The sequence below is a fragment of the Echiichthys vipera genome (assembly GCF_963691815.1).
Source record: "Echiichthys vipera genome assembly, chromosome: 7".
NCBI lineage: Eukaryota > Metazoa > Chordata > Actinopteri > Perciformes > Trachinidae > Echiichthys > Echiichthys vipera.
The window spans coordinates 32085644-32106419 of record NC_139832.1 but is presented as its reverse complement, the minus strand read 5'-3'; the positions used below and the strand labels follow the sequence as shown (position 1 = coordinate 32106419).

The 20776-nt window shown below is 43.8% G+C and overlaps 1 protein-coding gene across 1 annotated transcript in view; it reads left to right on the top strand.

Moving 5' to 3' along the window:
* Positions 1-20776, top strand: part of znf423 (zinc finger protein 423) — a 194487-nt gene that overhangs the window by 78716 nt on the left and 94995 nt on the right. The window contains exons 4-15 of the mRNA XM_083917541.1: positions 10741-10918; positions 14636-14760; positions 14990-15071; positions 15246-15321; positions 15610-15890; positions 15997-16280; positions 16417-16794; positions 17047-17228; positions 18777-19316; positions 19497-19647; positions 19856-20416; positions 20544-20728. Of these exons, the coding sequence (XP_083773667.1) occupies positions 10741-10918; positions 14636-14760; positions 14990-15071; positions 15246-15321; positions 15610-15890; positions 15997-16280; positions 16417-16794; positions 17047-17228; positions 18777-19316; positions 19497-19647; positions 19856-20416; positions 20544-20728 (3023 nt within the window). The remainder of the gene's footprint in view (positions 1-10740; positions 10919-14635; positions 14761-14989; positions 15072-15245; positions 15322-15609; positions 15891-15996; positions 16281-16416; positions 16795-17046; positions 17229-18776; positions 19317-19496; positions 19648-19855; positions 20417-20543; positions 20729-20776) is intronic.

Here is a 20776-nt window from a genome sequence, read left to right as displayed (position 1 = left end):
AAAGCTAACATCTGTTTTTTTTTTGATAACACCTTGGTTCAAGCTCATGTGATAAAACAGAGATGTAAATTCATTGAACATTCAGTGTGAATGCATCTCCATGTTCCTGCCTCATGATTTTGGTTTAGTTGCCATGTGTATGTTTATGCATATTACTTTTTGAATATATTGTGCGTCTGTGTTCATTCTCCCTCTCCGCCTCTCTTGCCGTCTGTGCCTCTAATCCCTGAGTGTGTCACTAATGGCAGGTCCAGGTGTTCTGCTCTACTCTGCTCCTCCCCTGGGGACTTCTCTTCAGTGTGTGTGTGTGTGTGTGTGTGTGTGTGTGTGTGTGTGTGTGTGTGTGTGTTCCACTCTTGGGGGGTTTGGGAGCTGTGAGTAGGGGGCCGTACAGGATCCCATCCTCCAGAAGGGAAGGGAGGGAAAGAGAGCGGTGTGCAGGAGGTACCCGCCTCTGGCAGCTTGCTCTTGGGCTTCCCCTGGGCACAGGACCCCCCTCTACCTTTCTCCCGCAGGACTTCCCGGAGCGACATTGCCTCTCTGTCGCTCTCCCCTCATTTTCTGTCTTGCTCTTTCGCTGTCTCTCCTCAAATACATCTCTTGGTATTTTATATACCTGCACTGCTTCAGTTATTTTGCTGTAGATAGAGAGACTTTGCAAGGTAGTAAAAAAATCAAAAACAGTTTGTGTGTGTTTTAAGTGTATTTGTACTCCATATACAAAAATGGCTTTGTTTGTTTACTTGTGTATTTGTGTGTAACAGTGTGTTTGTGTTTTGAGCAGCGAGCTCCAGCTGCCTACATCACTTATTTATAGGTCCCACGTGCCTGAGGTGAAGTGTATGGACTTGTGTGTGTGTGTGTTAGTGTTGTGTCGGTATTGTAGATCAATCACATCCATTTGTAGTGGATGATGAATGCACACATGAACCTATATGAGGTTCTCACTAAGCACTGATCGTCCATCATTATTCACAAGGTAGTACTAATAATGCCTTGAAAGGTAATTCAGCTGTTAGAATTCATAACTGTCTTATTACAGTTGTGTGTACTTCTGTGGGTATTTCGGCAAACATCCAAGGGCCTCCTTATGTGCATGAGTATGTCTACGTAAAGGTATGAGGTGTGTGTGTGTGTGTGTGTGTGTGTGTGTGTGTGTGTGTGTGTGTGTGTGTGTGTGTGTGTGTGTGTGTGTGTGTGTGTGTGTGTGTGTGTGTGTGTGTGTGTGTGTGTGTGTGTGTGTGTGTGTGTGTGTGTGTGTGTGTGTGTGTGTGTGTGTGTGTGTGTGTGACTCAGGTGAATGTGTTTCTGGGTTAGTGAGCGGTCTGTCAGTCCACCAAACCTCATTCTTATAAATAGAAGATAAAGCCGCCGGCATGCACACAATGGGACCATGCCACTTTGTGCAAGTTTGTGTGTGCATTCTAATGCAAGCATGTGTGCATATGTGGTGTACTGAATGTGTGTGTTGGCATGGTGTTGTTGTTTGTCTACTCTCTGCCTGACAGCTGGTTCTCATTTCCGAGCGAACACACAGCAGAGAAGATGGACAGAAAGCGAGATGGAGGAGGGAGAGAGGAGGAATTTCCGACACAGGGCATAGAACCACTAATCCTCATGTTTAGAGACGTGATCTGTGTTTTGAGTGGTGCCGAAGAAGTGATGAAGTATACACTTCACACAATCAGGGCACAGTGGAAAAAAGTTTGAAAAGAGAGAGGATGAGAAAAAGCGGGAAGTGTGGTTAGAGGAAGCAGATGCCAGCCCTCCTCTACCACATGGTGTATGTTTGTGGGAGAGATACTGTGTTGCATATACACTGGAGATCAAAATTAGAGAACAAATCATAAATACTTGATATATTCTGAAATACTGTTATTTTCTTATTGTTCAGAATTTGATAGAATATCTGTGTCTATACCTCTGCTGTACTAGCATGTTTTTTTTTAAATAACCTAGGCACTTCAACAAAACCTTTATTTAGTGAAAAAACAGTGAGTACATTTAGAAAACTATAACCACTGTGTCAGAAGAGAAGATTTAAACAATGTTTTCTTCTCTAGGGTGAAAAAAAATGAACAGGAAGTGTAGCGGCCACAGCTTTGAATGACTTCAGCACATCTGCGCCCACAGAACATCACTAGTTTCTCACACTGCTCTGGTTTGATCTTGGTCCATTCTGGCTCAGTCTCTTCCACAGTTCACTAACTGGAGTGGGTTTCTTACACATTACTTTGTTACCAAGGATTTTCCAGAGATTCACTATGGGGTTTAGATCTGGACTCTGGTCATTTCATTGTTTCAATATTCTTAGCTTCAAAGAACTGCCTCACCTGTTTTGCAGTGTGACAGAGGACATTGTCTTGCATGAAAATTGCAGCAAATAGGGAGACAATAACAGTGAAGGTGTTGCATGTTGCTGAAGGAGGTTCACATTAACATTTGCACTCACCCTGCATGGAGCTGTACACACATCCCCCTGACTTCTTTACACACTTTGGTGGCAGTCTTTCCCCAGTCCTACGCCCAACATAATATTTCCATCAGACCCAAATAAACTGAACGTCCTCTCATCACTGAAGTCACTCTGGACCAGTTCTCCTCTGTCCACACAACATGCTCATCAGCAAAGGCAAGTCTAGCCTTATGATTCTTTCTGCTGATGAGAGGTTTGGTCACTGCAGAGTGGGCTTTCACTCCAAAAACTCTTAAATGTTCAGCACTGAACTGGAGACCAACTCCAGCTGCAGTGTTGAACTGATTCCCCATTGAGAGTCTTCTCATAATCCTGTCCTTTGGTGCACTTGTTTTACGTGGACGACCGGCCTTTTTGAGGGACTTAAAAATGAATCTGTGTCAGTGTTTCAATCTTCTTGTGGTCTGCAGACACCTACCATAGCGGGAACTTTCAGAGAAGGAAGCTCAAGGTGGCATCTCCAAATTCATGGTTTAGATTTGCCAATAGTCTGGAATGCAAAAACATTCAATTTAATTTCACAAACGACAAAAAGAAGCACCAAATCCTTACATCTGAGAACCTAGAACGAAAAGTTGGCTCTCTATCCTCTAGTCTATGAGATTTCAGGCACAGCCCGAGTTGGCATCTTCAGTTGCAACTTAAGGTCCAAATCTGGTAATTAAACAGTTATTGAAAGAGTTGCAATGCTAATGTATTTGTAAAAGATTAATCTGCAAGACATTTCAACTCCACATACAGCACCTTCAATGCTTCATAAGTTTGCTACAGACCTAACTTTCATTGGCTTTCTAATAATGACACAGATTTTAAAGCTGCCCGAGACAAAGTTAAAACATTCTGTAAGCTTGTCTGTTTCTAAAGTATTGCATTTCTTCTACTTTACATAGCCCACTGTTTCAGGTACACTTTTGACTCTTTGTTACTTAATTCATTCTGTAACCCGCACTGACCCTGTCTTTGAATGTTGAGCTGTTTCATTCATGTTACATGGAGATGTCACAATATGAGATTTTTATCACCATCATTGTAATAAAATGTTCTCACAGTTTTCACGATTATTAATCAGGGACATTATTGGAGACAATGGAAGGAAAAAGACACACAAGCATTGTTTTGGTCCTGAACATAAAACATGTCAGCCTACTTACTATAGGAAATAGAGGGAACCTACTCATAGAACTGGAGTTCCATCCAGGTGACTACTACATCTCTCCACCAGACGTAGACAGTAAACAGGAAGATGTTGTGAACTCCTCCAGACCACTTTAAACTGGTTTGGAGGAGACTTGAGCATAAAGGGCTGGATGATTATCTCCAACATGTTGGAACATACTGGTAATAATTACATCATTAAGTGACTTCTAAGAAGTGCATTACTGATATGAGTTGGACCCTTTGCACTCACTTTTAGACGCCACTCTTTGCAAACTGGAGATCCATCCAACATTTCCCTCCTACAATTCTTACGGTTATGAAAGCGTGAAATTATGTAAGGCGATTATGGCATTAATGGTAAATTCCGACATCCCGATTACTACACTATATGTTATGATTGTATACAGTATACTAGGGCTGTGTGGTTGGGACAAACTTGTCATCTGCCAGCTCACTTCCCACCCACCCCCATCCTTAGCCCCCTGCCCCTAACCTTCTGCCCTCAAACACACTTGCACTCGCACACAAACACACACTGCCCATATGGAGCAGTTGGCGCCCAAAAGCGTCCAAAGCAGCCGGACCCATTCCCAGGGCAGAAGGTGAGGGTCCCCACAGCCTGCTTAGTGTGTGTGTGTGAATGCATGTGTGTGTGTCCATCCATCGTGTCCTCAAGGGCTCCAGCCCCGGACAGACTGCCGTATCATCCTTTCTGTCTGTCCTCGCTGTGGCGCGTATGTGTATGATTTTGTGTTTGTGTGTGTGTGTGTCCCGACAGACTGCATCCCATGTGTACTAAGGACAGCAGCAGAGGACTGTGGGTCCTCCAAGCACAGGCCAGGGTTGCAACCGTGTGCATATGTGTGAACCACTGCACCAAATAAACATGGAAGCATATTGTGAATGCATTCTGCTAAATTTTATATGTGTAGATCATATTTGTATGATCTTGTGAGATCAAAATGTCCCTACAACACTGGAAAATCACAAAGTGGTCACCTGTGACGATTTTCTGTGGAGTATGAAAATGTGGCAGTGTCTCTGTATTCTCGGTTTCCATGCCAACTCCTAGGTAATCACAGAGCTAGGTAGGGAGCTTTCTTGTATTCTCTTGTCTAGCTATCCCATGTACCAGGTGGAGTATTTAGAAAAAGCTTCTGATGATTCTAGCTCAGTTGTAAAGCCAAGGAGGGGATCCTTACTTGCATTGTGGTCACTATTATCGTTGTTACCACTTCATAACTCAAACATTACACCACAATAAGTAATAAGCAGCCTTTGAACACCCAATCTCTTAGATGTGTTGGCACACCACAAGCAAGAAGTACAAACCACACAATTCATTATATAAATTATCATTATATTAAGATTTAGGCTGCTGCCCAGATTAAGGTTTTGCATCATCGATCCAAAAGGATGCAGCAGTTCTTAGTTTAACCTGCAGGGTGTTCTTTACAAAAATAAAGATGAAAATACTGAGAGATGATGACACATAAGCGTGTGATTTTCCGATTTTCGTTTTCCGTCAAAACAAATTTAGTATCGGATAGTGAATTATACTCTAATTGTGTTTGTGTGTGTGAGAAAGTGAGAAAGAGTGAGTGTGTGCCTGGCTGCCCAGAGAGAGCCAAGGGTGGAAGTTGTTTTTGTGCCCCCTATGGTGAGTCGGGCTGTATGTGTGTGTGTGTTCGTGTGTGTGTGTGTGTGTGTGTGTGTGTGGCTGGGGCAGCCTGGGGCCATCATAGGGGGCCTGGGGAGCCGAGGGATGAAGTCAGAGTGGGATGGAGGGATTGGAGGTCAGTTGGGTTTTCGCTGGGAAAGGTGCAGGCCTGGGCTGATGGCCAAATACAAAGGTGGAATGGAGAGTTAGATGGTGCGATGTGGGACGGGAAGTTCAAGGAAGAGAGCAGGAAGCAGAGGTGGGGAAAGACAGTTGGATAGGAGGATTCAAATTTTGAGCCAAGGTGAACATATTGATTCCACTGGCCAGGAAGCAGGTGACAGAATGGCATCAGTAAGGCTGTAAGCCCTCAACCCTTCAGAAGCCCATCCCTTGCTTAAGGCAGACGTTATCAACGTTCTTATCGTCACTGCCCTCATGCTTTCATGCGTCCTTTACATTGGAGTGGACATTGAGCAAAATATCCTCTAGAGGGCATCGCTCAGATTCAAAAGTTACTCCAATAAAGTTTTTAAAAGTTTTTTGTTGTTTATGACAACAACAAAGATGGAGACGATGGAGAAGATAATGATCCTGCGTCTGTTGAGAAGGAGGCAAAATGGCGGGCAGCGTTGTGGATGGCGGGGTACTGTGAGACACTTAAGACATCCCAGATTGGGGACGGATGAAATAAATTGACATTGAACGTCACTTTCAGTATTTCAGGATGTTCGTTGGGGCTTTTAGTGACTGATATTCCCGGCACTTTTTGTGTCCAATGCCAGATACTGCCCCCACAATTTCTGGTAAATGCATCCGTAAGCTTGCAGGACACGGACAGAAATACGGACGAAATGTACGCAGAGTACGGACAAAAGGCTCCGTCTGTATCCGTATGCGTCTCTATCGAGAGCATAAATGAGCCTTTATTCATCATGTTAGGATGAAAATGAAACCTTTGATTATTCATTTGATATGAGAAAATTTGAATATTCAACCAATTGTCCGAATAAGTTTTTTTCTTGGAGTGTTTGTCATCTCAAGAAAATTTCAGATCACTTTGTGTGTTAGTCATTGATAATGTTAATTCAAAGTTTTCTGTATGTAAATGTAGTTGGCTGTTTTAGCACTGGCAGCAGAAACCTTTTTGCTCCTACCAGCTGAGCTCTTTGATTCAAACATCAAAGCAACAGAAAGAGAGAAGGCATGACATACTGTCCATGGATTATATTTCCATTTCAGGCATTTAGCAATCACTGTTATCCACTGCAAAGTCATTTGTAATGTTCTCGAGTGCTGGTTCCATGTCAGCCCATTGATCTTTATCAGTTTGTCAGTTTTACAACCTCATGGCCAAACCCAGCAGACATTTGGACATATGCAATATTTCAAATATGCCTAACGGTTTTTATTCTTCAATTTTGGATTGGTTGATAAGTAAGAGTTAATAAGCATTGCATCTGAAGATCACACTAGTCTCTAAAGTTTCTTTTACTAAGGGTTCCATCTCAGAAACTCTGCAGCTTTGATGTTTTATCCTCTGTGTGACAGTTATGAAAAAGCAACTGAGTTTAGATAGGGGGGGAGTAGACGGGGGAGGCAGACACATGAAGAGAGATTGATCAGCATGTGTGTCTCTTCATTAGAGTGTTTCACCAAGGCTGTGTCCTCCACACGTTGCCACACAGTCTGGCCTATTACAGAGACACACAGGGAGTGTGTGTTGTTTGCATGTTTGTGTTTGTGTGCGTCTGTCGATTCAGGTAGACTCAGGCGGTCCGTTTAGTTCCTTTATGGTCATTTCCATTTCTTATTACAGACCCCTGGTTCCTCCTCTCCTCTTCTTTCTTGTCTCCCCTTTCATACCGCCATCTCTTCCCTCTCCTCTGGAGTTCAGAGTCTGTCCATCTGGAACACCCCCCCTCCCCTCCCCTCCCTCCCTCCCTTGGTCCCGTCCAGGCCGAGACACAGGGGTGAAGGCCAACACCAGTAGGGGTGAGACTGTTGGAGAGACAGAGGGTCGGAGGGAGAGATGTCAGCGCTATAATGACTAACAACATGAAAGCTGACGGAGGGAGGGAGCGAGGGAGGGAGGTAGTGGAAGAGAGATGAAGACAGAAGAGTAGAGGGACTGCTGGGGACAGAGGGAGGGATGAAGGATAGAGGGAATGGATGGGAAAGGAGAGGACTGCAGTGTGAGAGATAAAGCGGCAGCGGAGCGGTTGGGGCCCTGTGGTCCTCCACTCGGTTCCTCTCGTTCGTTTTCATTCGCCAGAGAAGAACAGAAAGGAGGAGGAGGAGGTGACGGGGGTAGGAACAGTGTGTGTCGGCGTCCGCCTGCTCCTGCCTATTTTCTTTTTTCAACTACTTTTTCTTCCTCTTTTTTTCTCTCCAATCCCCCTCCCTCAACCATCCATCCTCCTCATCTTCTCTCGAGGATTCTTCTCTAATTTAACTTTTCATTGAAATTTTCTTCGCTCCCCCCTCCCCATCCTCCAGTTTCTCCCAGTTTGCCATTCGGCCTTGTCTTGCCAGGTCCCCTCGTGGCCCACTGACAAAGGCGCCGTTAAAAAGCCGTGTGATCCTCCATTTTAGCGCCAGCCACGCTAGTCAGAGGATTAGGGCTCTTTAATGACGCTAATCTCTCCTCCCCTTCTTTCTCAACACCCCTCTACCCCCCCTCAAAAAGTGATTTCTCCCCCTTGCACTGAATCTCTCTTGTTCAATCTCTTCTTTTCTCTCTGTCTCTCTTCCTCCCACTTTCCCAGCTCCCAAACTTCACCATCTAACTGACTCATACTGTTGTGTCTATATGGTCTCCATGTGTCCACTGTGAAGAAACACTTTCACTGTTTTTCCTCTTTACTTTGCTTTATTGAAGATGTCTTTGAAATTCAGTTTTTGTAAATATTCTTGTTGCTGAACCACAACCTAACATTTTGGGTGAAGCATTTCTTTGTGTCTGGTGTTTGACGGTACGCTCTCTGTTTCTTGTTGTAAGTCCTGTCTGACACAGCCAAGAGAAAGAAAAAAAGGCTAAAGTGTTCAATGTCTGTGTTTGACCATATCCCTAATCTATCTCAGGGTACACTACAAGACGCGTGCACTTCATTTTAACACCAGCCTTGCTCCATGTAGATGGTCCATACATTTATAGTGTTGATGTCAGTGGCATGGAAAGGAATAGAATTCGCCTCATATTCACCCATGGATTTGATAATTGTGTTGTAAGATGGATGCAAGTATTAAGCACACATACTTGATCTGCGCTATGTTCTTAATGCACTAGGTCAAATGACTGATATTTCCATTTTTCATCCATGTATTGTTCTCATTCAAACTGTCATCAATAACTGGATCAGGCGACAATATATGGTGCATTTACAGTGCTTTACATGTACTACTTGACTGTACAAAACCTTTAAAAACAGCAAGTGATGTGCATTAGGGCTGCGACGATCAATTATTTTTACATTTTTTCTTGGCAGGACATTTTTCACAGTAGGAAAGCACAGGTGTAAATGATAAAGTGAATGGCGGCTGAATTCCATTTAGCTGTTTCCGTTTCAGGGTCCTGGTGGTGTTCACACTGGCTCATTGTCACTCATTATCACGAACACTAAATAAAACAGAGACACCAAAATCACCTGTGCTTTTCCACATGCCTGCTAAGATCACACCTGAATTCATTCCTTGTTTTGGGGATGACTTTATATGAATCCCTTTTCTTCTTTCATACCTTGCACTGATCATTTTAATAATGCAACCAAATAAAGACTAAAAGGGTATAGCAGTCCAATAATTGTTGATCCTCTAAAATGTCAGGAATTTTAATTTTATTTAAAGTAAAAAAAAAAAAAAAAAAGCAGCAAAGTTGACGTTTGACATTTTTCCCTTGAATATGAGCTGAAACATAATTGTTGACAATTAACTTTCCGTTGATCGATTTGCAATCAATAAGCGATTAATTGCCGATCGTTCCAGCACTATAATTCAATTATTATAATATATTTAAACTGTTAATTAAATGATAAATAAAATGCATTTTAAGCCTATTTGAATACATACTTTGGGAGGGCCAATAGTTATGTTATGTCTGCTGTTGTGCTTCTAGCTTCTGATCAGATTTTTAAAGTCATACTTTCAGTATTTTTTTAACCAAGACCCCTCTACAGAGTTCTATTTGCTCAGCGCAGTGCCTACATTGTCTTGGCAATCGATTCGTCCCAAGAACCCATTTTCCACCCCCTCTCTGCAAAACGTAATACACAATAGACTACACACACAGGATTGTGATTGCAGTAGGCTGAGGTAAAACGCTGTGTGCTTTGGAGAGGTTTCTAAAATTATCAGCAGACATGTCTCTACTGCATGTGTGTCTGTGCTCATGTGTCGGAGCGTTTGCATTAGCAGAAATATTGGCTTTATGATGAATATTGGTAAAATCTCATGTCGGATTTTTTCCCACTCTCTCCATCCTATCACACTAGTTTCCTTATTTCCCGTCTTTGATTTCTTGCTGGCCTAGTTGATATATCTGATATGGCTATCAGATTAAAGTAAAGAAAACAGACCCCCCTCTCTCTCTTCATCTGCACTCTTCTTTACATTTTTCAGGCAAATGCTGAATAGCCTTACTGTGCTGCTTCAGAGAGCGCACAAAGAAGAACAGAACAATATCAAGCCCTCTCTTTTGTCGCCTCAAATCCATTCTGAAGTGTCTATTAAAGGAGTCGTGGCCTTTTTGTCGCCTCTGTGCCAGACAACACGGGGGGAGGGGGGGGGGGGCAATGCATAATCTCCTATGTATGACAGATAAAGGGAGAGAATATCGCCATCTTTCCGCTCTGCTCTCCACATCTCCTAATCGCTTTTCCGACGTTTCAATCTGCCAAGGCCCTAATGAAAATATGATGAGGCGGATCTATGGTCCTCGGGGACGGATGGAGGGAGGGGAGGGGAGGGGAGGTGAGGGAAGGGATGGAGCGAGGGATGGCTGCAGAGGGAGGATGAAGGGAGAGAAAATACACTCTGTCCTTATTTCTGCGCTCCGTCGGGGATACATAGTTCTTGGAGCTTTCTATTTAGATGTTGCTGCTGCCGGAGTGTGTCTCTCTCTTCTGTTTCACTCTCTCTCTTCATTTCTCCATCCTCATTTTCCTTCAGTATATGCATGTGTGTTACCAGGATAAATGTGTTTATTTTTTTGTTTATACCCTCTTTTTCTCATTTGAACTCCCACCGGCTGCCTCTCCTGCTTTCTGCCTTCCAAGAAAAATGTAACTTCTTCTTAATCATTCTAATGCTCCCTGTTTTACCCCCACCCTTTCCTCTTTTTTGTAAATCCTGCAGCTGTGCACAACATGTGTGTATCTTTGTGTTTTCTTGCTGCAGATAAATCAAAGGCTTTTAAAAATGTGTCTGTGTCTGTTTCCCTCTCTGTCAGATGGTGATGATGACCCAGCAGGGCTGTCCTGGGTGCCTTCCTCGCCCTCCAGTAAAGATGTGGCATCTCCCTCACAGATGCCCGATGGCTGCTGTGACCTCGGCATGGCCACTGGCGGCGAGGAGGAAGGAGGTGCTGGTCTGCCGTACCCCTGCCAGTTCTGTGACAAGTCCTTCAGGTATAACTCTCACGCGTGCTCCCCAGACATGCAGCAGAAATGCACCATCCATCGAAATACACATAGTGTATAGTAGACAATAACATTTACATCATATTTGACTGTTCAGCTGCATCCTCATATCATGAATGTCAATGCGTACATGAATAAACAGTATTCTTTTTATCACCATGGTAACATGGACCACTAAGGCAAACAGTGGATGGAATGAGGTGAATACATTACCCTAACCTCTCCAGGGACTAACTGAAGATCCCACTTTAAGAACAGCTTTCTCACAGGCACACACAGACACACACAGACACACACACACACACACACACACACACACACACACACACACACACACACACACACACACACACACACACACACACACACACACACACACACACACGCACACACCATAAAGTCATCATCATAATAATCTATATTGGTTCTCATAGGGCATTTCAGAATGTTTGTAAACAACAGGCGTCAAGATCCTTCCGGGTGGCAGAACGCGAGCAGCTTCCACTGACCTGAAGCTGACCAGCTGCTACTTTAAACAGTGTTACACAGTTAAAAACGAAGATGTGTTGTGTTTGGGGTTGAGCCGCCTGATATACAGCAAAAGGTGGAGGGTTTTATCGATTTCCTTTGGAAAATACTAAATGTATCCAGGTGAACCTGTAGGTGAGGAGGTTTAAACTGAGTGGACGTCGTTAAAGATACTAGTGCTACAGAAAAGACCACAGGACTGTCTGGAGGAGGAGGAGGAGCCTCTTCTAGCGGGGCAGACTAACCTCCATCATTATGATTGTGGAGACATTTTCTCACAGAGAACAGATCTGTGTCTCCAGACGGACACTTTTTGGCTAAATTCTATCAAACTTTCTGTTTAACCTACAAATCTAAATGATGGTGTAATGTTTAGAGTTAATTTAATGGTGTTAAACTAAAGTCTAACTTCTTATCTTTGTAACCAAATATCATTTTAACCTGATTTATCTTTTTGTTAACCGGAGTCTTAAAGTCGTTTTAATGTAAACCACCAATGTTCTTACTGCTTTCTCTCATCGTCAATTTCTTATACTAATTTGACAAGTAAATACTCATGTAAAACTATGAAATTCTAAGAAGTGTGTAAATAAATTCTACGTTCACTTCGGTGTCATTCAAGCCATTTACTCTGGTTAAATGACACTGAAGGGCTTTTGTACTAGTGGTCCCATCGGAGAACACTTCGGAAGGACGAATATTATTGTTGTGACATCATGGTGAATAGTCGTTTACCTAGCTGTCCTCTCTGTTCTTCTTTCTTTCTTATTGATAAATACATTGAATCTGCTGAGTTCCTGAAGCACAACTCAAAATAGTCGTCCAACAAAAGAAATCAACTACATGGTGGTCATTTTTGTAGAGAGTATACCCTTTATGTTTTGATGGACTGTAAAACAAAAGCAACCTCGTTTTCAGTTTCACTTCGCTCACACAGAGCAGTGTGTCCTCCTCTGGATTAGGCTTGCTGTCCTCTAGGGCTGATGTTAATGTTCCTGAGTGTAAGGGCGCACTCACACTGTCCTTCCGTACCGTGCCCAAACAGGTTTTACGGCGTAAAGCCTAGTTCGTTTGACCAACAACAATGGTGGCGAAAGGTTCAAGTTGGTGTGATGCGGAGGTGGAGTGTTAACTGCAGATCTGGTTGGATGAAAATATTCAAAAACAGTCGACAAGACGCACAAAAACTCTGAGGTTTATGGAAAGAATTATAAACAAAGCGACGCATCGCGATGACGTCAATCAATGTGTGTGATGTGTTACGGTGTGATGACTTATGGACAGGCAAGAAGCATTCCGCCGAGGCCCAGGCAGTGTGAGTACAAACGGGCTGGCCAGCGGGGGGAGAGGGAGGGGGCGACAAGTACCCTAAAGCACGGGGCATGGTGCGGAAGGGCAGATTGAGTGCGCCCTAACTGTGCACATAGGGATCATTGTATTTTATTGAAATTGTACTTTGAATAAAGCTTTACATTGTTTGCTATTTTTTCAAATTTTTCATAAGTTAATAATTTTGGTTTACACCATACATCAACAGACCAGTTTTCTCTGTACATGAGAAACATTTTGCTCCTAATCTCCTTGTTGTTGTTCTCATTTGCCCAGGGATTGACGATGGGAAATGTCCCAATTAAATATCTTTTTAGTGAGTCCCTGATCAGACATCTTCACGGGTCTGTTTCAAAGTCGAAGCATTTGACCTTTATGTCGGATATTCGGTCGTTCTCATCCCATATCTTCTAATGGACACAACTGAAGTTGATTTAGGATCACACTGAAAACATTGAATAGCTTTATGATGCAGTCTCACAACTATGTTTGCGTAAAACCAGAACATTAGAACACCTGAACACCTGAACACCAGAACATTAGAACACCTGAACACCTGAACATTAGAACACCAGAACACCTGAACACCAGAACATTAGAACACCTGAACACCTGAACATTAGAACACCTGAACAATAGAACAGCTGGACACCAGAACATCTGAACATTAGAACACCTGAACATCAGAACACCTGAATACCTGAACACCAGAACACCTGAATACCTGAACACCAGAACATTAGAACACCTGTACACCAGAACACCTGAACATTAGAACACCTGAACACCAGAACATTAGAACACCTGAACACCAGAACATTAGAACACCTGAATACCTGAACACCAGAACATTAGAACACCTGGACACCTGAACACCAGAACATTAGAACACCTGAACACCAGAACATTAGAACACCTGAATACCTGAACACCTGAAAACCAGAACATTAGAACACTTGAACACCAGAACACCTGGACACCAGAACACCTGAACACCTGAACACCAGAACACCAGAACATTAGAACACCTGAACACCAGAACATTAGAACACCTGAATACCTGAACACCAGAACATTAGAACAGCTGAACACCAGAACACCTGAACACCTGAACATTAAAACATTGGAACACCTGAGCATTAGAACGCCAGAACATTAAAACATAAGAACACCTGAACATTAGAACACCGGAACATTAAATCACCTCAACACCAGAACACCAGAACACCAGAGCATCTGAACACCTGAACATAAGAACACTTGAACACCAGAACACGTGAACACATGAGCACCTGAACATTATAACACCTGAACACCAGAACACCTAAACACCTAAACACCTGAACACTAGAACACCAGAACATTAGAACACCTGAACACCAGAACATCTGAACACCTGAACACCTGAACACCAGAACACCAGAACACCAGAACACCTGAACACCTGAACACCTGAACACCTGAACACCTGAACACCTGAACACCTGAACACCTGAACACCTGAACACCAGAACACCAGAACACCAGAACACCAGAACACCTGAACACCTGAACACCTGAACACCTGAACACCTGAACACCTGAACACCTGAACACCTGAACACCTGAACACCTGAACACCTGAACACCAGAACACCAGAACACCAGAACACCTGAACACCAATGACTATAATTATCAGGGAATCATGTGTGTCCAAGCAGCAAAAATCAGTAGTGTAGTACTATAATATTTTAAGTACTTTTTTATTAAAAATGTGCTTCAATTATTGTTTTAATGATATTCAAATATATGGTAATCATTTTTATTTTGAGCCTTTGTGAATGCCTTTTCACCGTCTGTCTCCTCAGCCGCCTGAGCTACCTGAAGCGCCATGAGCAGATCCACAGCGACAAGCTGCCTTTCAAGTGCACCTTCTGCAGCCGTCTGTTTAAACACAAGAGGAGCAGAGACCGCCATGTCAAACTCCACACAGGTGATGATAAGTCTTCCAGGACTGCAAAGTTTGCACTTTCATATTAACACCACGAAGGTAGAAGATCTAAATGAATTGATGAACTTGGATTTTTTTGTCATTTAAGAATGAATACACAGGAACCACTGTAGTCAACAGTGGCAACACATGCCTTCTGTCTGACAATGTTTTTTGGGTCAACAACATCATGTTTTTTTCTGAATAAATGACCTCTTATACAAACATACAGGAGATAAGAAGTACAGCTGTCAGGAGTGTGAAGCTGCGTTCTCCCGCTCTGATCACCTGAAGATCCATCTAAAGACTCACAGGTAACTGCTTCTGCTCATATTATCGTCTGGCTCTTCTTGATGTTGTTTTTTTTTTTTGCTCTGGATTCCTGTGTTCTATTTGACACTTCCAATTAAGACCTTGAAAATTTCTTTTGATACATAATTAAATTTTCCCGGTCTGATACTTGACTCTTTTTTTCTTTACACCTCCAGCTCCAGCAAACCGTTTAAGTGCAGTGTGTGTAAGCGAGGCTTCTCCTCCACCTCCTCACTGCAGAGCCACATGCAGGTAAACAGTTGTTATATTTTTTACTTTAAAATGCCTTGATCCTCTTTATAATACTGCGCATGTGCTTAGATTTCTCATTGGTGCTATTGCAGTTTCCAAAATAAGTTTGGAAAAGTAGCAAATAATCAAAATAAGAAGTTGACACAATTATTAATATTGAATTTATTTTTAACTAGCACAAAATCTTGAGACCCTCGCTGATTCACATAATTTGAAAACCTTTTGACAGACTTGCACATGCTGCAACACGTTCTTCTTTAACTCTTGACTACTTTCTGACTCTGGCAGGCTCACCGCAAGAACCGAGAGCACCTTGCACTGAGGAGTGAGAGGGATGGAGGGAAGAAGGGAGCAGGAGGAGACCCTGACCTGGAGCAGGACATGTATATGTGTGATTACTGTGAGGAGACATTCAGCCTGACAGACGATCTAGAGAAACACGTCCTGACCAGACACCCCCAGCTGTCTGACCGAGCCGACTTGCAATGCATCCACTGTCCTGAGATCTTTCTCGATGAGGCTTCTCTCCTCACGCATATTGAAACACAACATGCCAACCGCAAACACAAGTACGACAGATTTTTGCTTTTTTTCACGTCAAACCACTGATTTTTAAAAATGTGCAATGCCTGAATGTAACTGTTTGATTTTACTGGTCTTTTTCTGTACCTCCAGATGTCCTGTCTGTTCAGAACAGTTCCCCTCTGTGGAGGATGTCTACTGCCACTTAGACAGCCATCGCCAGCCTGACTCCTCCAATCACAGCGCTGCCAGTCCTGACCCTGCGCTAGGCAGTGTGGCCTCAATGAGCTCGGCCACTCCAGACTCTAGTGCCAGCCTGGAGAGAGGTTCCACACCAGACTCTACTCTAAAGCCCAACCAGGGCATTGAACGAGGCCGCAGAAGAGGCACCGACACTGGAGAAGAGATTGGGATAAGCCTGGGTCATCAAGGTGGAGGTATGGTACAGTAGTTACTTATCTACAGATCAGCCAGTCAGATACATCTCTTGATTTGATTGCCAGCGCATGGTTAAAAAGATTAGACTACATCTGTGTACTTCTAATGTAGCAGTTTATCTGTCTGTCTGTACAGGGGGAGGAGGGAACTGGGCTAAAATAACGTACTCTTGCCCCTACTGCTCCAAGAGAGACTTCCACAGCCTGGCAGTGTTGGAGATCCATTTGAAGACCATCCACGCTGATAAGCCGCAGCAGAGCCATACATGTCATCTCTGCCTGGACACTCTGCCAACGCTTTACAACCTCAACGAACATGTGCGCAAAGCTCACCGTGCCAGTGGAGGAACCAAAGGCGCAACAGCAGCTTTTCCCTTACTGCAGTTCACTAACGTCACAGCGTTCCACTGTAACTACTGCCCAGACATGTTCGGAGACATCAACTCTCTGCAAGAACACATCAGAGTGTCACACTGCCTGCCTGGAGGGATTGTGGCGGGATCCACCACATTAGGTGTGTTGCTGAAGAAAGCTACTGTTCTTAAACAATTGGAAAGTGACTTAAATATGTCAGCGTGGGTTTTGTTGGTACATTGCTTGTTCAGAGTGTCTTGTATGAATTCCAGAATGTGAGAGCCTCTTATAATATATGTCCTCAGTATTTGGTCGAGTGGCTGGTTAGCAGGAATTGTATATTATATGTAAGTATATATATATTTCCCTACAGTATCACAATAACATTGGTACTTTATTCCTGCCATCCTAGAAGGGAATCATGCCTTCTTCTGCAACCAGTGCTCCATGGGATTTTTGACAGAGTCTTCGCTGACGGAACACATTCAGCAGACGCACTGCACTTCCATTGCTGGGGCTGGAATGGCATCTGGAGGAGCAGTGGCCAAACTGGAGTCCCCTGTACTGCAGGCTGCATCGCAGTCCTTCATGGAGGTGAGAATAAGTCAAGAATTACATTTAAAAAACAACTTTTTAATCAGTCTTTGCACGGGTCATATTTGTTACTAATCAGTGGTTGAGCTTATATTTAATTAGGTGGTTTCCTCTTCTCTGTCTTGAGCCTAATTATGTGTTAAATGAAGCATATTGCTCACATAAATTCTGATTAAAGAGCCTTCATAATTTTACTATAGGAATTACTTTCTGATTCTGTGGGTAATGAGTCTGCAGTTACTGTGGCAACTAATGATCTGGAGTTTCCCAAATTTTATTTTATTAACCTACATTTTGACCACAGATTCCACAAGTCTGTTAATCACCGGCCTATTATGTCTGAACTTGGGCCTAGTCCAACTAAACTTTTATGGCCCCTGGTTAAAGCAATTCTTGTCCACACCACCGGTGTGATAAAAATATCTTCGTCCCCTTGAAACCTTAAAATCCACCTCCATCAGCTGGTCACGTCTAGAGTGCTCCACAAGTCTCCATGTATACAACTTACTGTTTACCATCAAACAGTGTGACGTCAAACAATGGTTTTCCTGTCCAGACATGACTACCGAAATTGGACTTTTAAAAAAAAATCACCCTGGATTCTGGTTACAAAAAACTCCAGTTTCAGGAACCAACAACTGCGGTTAGTGTGGATGAAAGGCCAAACCGTGCAGAGAAACACACGCTTTCAAAAATACCTGCATTCATGGTGACGTCCCAGGCTCTTTCTAGACGAATACACTCATCAAATAAGCCATAGAGACAATTTTTTTCTTGTACGAACTACTACCGGAGAAATCTTGGACAGACGCTAGCAGTCACTTAAAGCCGTATGCGGCTAACACGGTTTAACTCGGGGCAGCGAGGTGGACACATTAAAATGTCTTTTTTAACCACTAATACTGCTCCAAATAACACCAAACCTCTGCAGTAGCATGATAAGAGTCCTGACACACTAACCGAAGCACCATACAAGTATGTGAACCCTGAGGTTACCTACTGGCCCCGGTACAAGCTGCTCCATTCAAGTCAGTTACCGAATACAATCAAAAAAGGAAGGAGCCCATTGATGATTTATTCCAGCAAAACACGTAAACATTGTGGTTTGCTGCAGACACGGTAACCCCTCTGCCTCAGCGTCTCCATCGGTGTCTCAATGTCCAGATTCAAAACAATAAGCCACAGGTTTATCAGAGCACAGTCATCGTACCGCAATGGCAGCCTATGAAAAGTTTCTGCGTCGTAAGCTTCCATTTTTGTTTCGCAGCAGGGAAAGATACACAAACAAAAAATTGTCTTGATGGCTTATTTGATGACCAAATTTGCCTAAAATGACCCTGGGATGATTTTACACCAGAATTTACACACTTTAATTATGATGTTATGGCGTGGGCTTCAGTTTGTGGCCTGCACTGTTTTTGTCTCTCTCTGTCTTTCCTATTCTCTCTCTACATCTTTCCCATCTTCTCTTTTACTTACTCGGTAACTAACAGTCTTTGTCAATGTGTATAAATCCTATAGAAATAATGAGTTATTGTCCACTTCCAGGTTTACTCCTGCCCTTACTGCACCAATTCTCCTATCTTCGGCTCACTACTCAAGCTCACCAAGCACATCAAGGAAAACCACAAGAACATCCCGTTGGCTAACAACAAACGGCAGGCAAAAGTTGCCGACCTTAGTCCCTCCTCCTCTGACATAGAGATCTCCTCCCCAAAACGCCACAGACAGGGTGGGGACTCCACCCCCTCCATGGGGAGCAACGGGGACTACCCGTGCAACCAGTGTGACCTGCGCTTTTCCAGCTTTGAGGGCTTCCAGGCCCACCTAAAGTCACACCTGGAGATGCTGCTGAGGCGCCAATCCTGCCCCCAGTGCAACAAGGAGGACTTTGAATCCCAGGAGGCATTGCTTCAACACCTGACAGTGCACTATACCACCACGTCGACCCAGTATGTGTGTGAGAGCTGCGATAAGCAGTTCTCCTCAGTGGATGACCTGCAGAAGCACCTGCTCGACATGCACACATTTGTCCTGTACCACTGCACTCTCTGCCAGGAGGTCTTTGACTCCAAGGTCTCCATACAGGTGAATGAAAGGGCCTCCTTCATTTGGGTGTCACTTATTTTCCACTTTAATTTGAGCACAGAATACTCACCTCAGAGCATGAACAAGAGCATGTGCGCTAAATGTTTTTTTCCTCAGTGAAAGCAACCATAGAAACAAACCAACGTGGATTGTTTGTTTTTTCCACATTCTTCCATTCAGGTGCATTTGGCAGTGAAGCATAGCAATGAGAAGAAGCTGTTTCGCTGCACTGCCTGTGCCTGGGACTTCAGGAAGGAGTCGGATCTTCAGATTCATGTTAAGCATAACCACCTGGGCCAAAGATCAGGCCTCCCAGGGGGGCTTGGAGCAGGTAAAGTGCATGTTTCCTGGGATCTGAAACAGATGCATGGTTATCACCGTGGTCATAGTAGAATAGAAGAAAATGTAATGAAACAAAGCAAAAGTAATTTACCAAAGAAAACCACCCAAAAAGAGATGTTGAGGTGGTAATTGACAGAAGTCTTGTAGGGCAGCTTAAGCTTGAATCATCATATCTTAACCTAACTTCTGTCTCACAGGACTCAAGCCCCGGAAGTGCATCTTTTGTGGAGAGACATTTGGAACAGAGGTGGAGCTCCAGTGCCACATCACCACCCACAGCAAGAAGTTCACATGTCGCTTCTGCGGCAAAGCTTTCCAAGCCATGTCACTGCTGGAGAGACACCTTCGGGAGAAGCACTGCATCTTTGAGGGTGGCAACATTACTGGCAATGGAGGCGGTACAGGGAGTTGTGGAAGTCAAAATGGGACGCCCAATGGGCTAGCACAGTCCTCTAAGCGAGTAGGAGGAGGAATTGGTGGCAATGGAGGTGCTGGAGGCGTTGAAAGAACAACGGTGGCGGCAGCTGAACAAGCCGATCTTCAGAACATGTTGCTGAAGAGCGCGGTTGTGGGAGGAGGAGCTGGCCAGGGAGGAGATGCAGCCAACAGTCACGAGGCAAGTGGAGGCGAGGAGGAGCTGGACAACGCAGAGCCCATGTATGCCTGTGATATCTGCGGAGCGGCCTATACCATGGAGTCACTTCTGCAGAACCACCGGCTGCGTGACCACAACATCCGACCAGGAGAAGATGATGCTTGTAAGCTTTGTTTTCAATCATCAGCTGCTTGTTTTGAAGGATTTTTTATTACCTTTTAATTACAATTAACAGTTCATTACAGGATATACATGATTTATATAATGAGGAAAGTTATTTCATATACCAGGTTCTCGTAAGAAGAAGGCAGACTTCATCAAGGGGAATCACAAGTGCAATGTGTGCTCCAGAACATTCTTCTCTGAGAACGGGCTTCGCGAGCACGCTCAGACGCATCGCGGCCCCGCCAAACACTACATGTGTCCAATATGTGGCGAGCGTTTCCCCTCTCTCCTAACCCTCACTGAACACAAGGTACTTTTACTGCTTTCCAGCCTGTGTGTGTGTGTTTGTATGCATGTG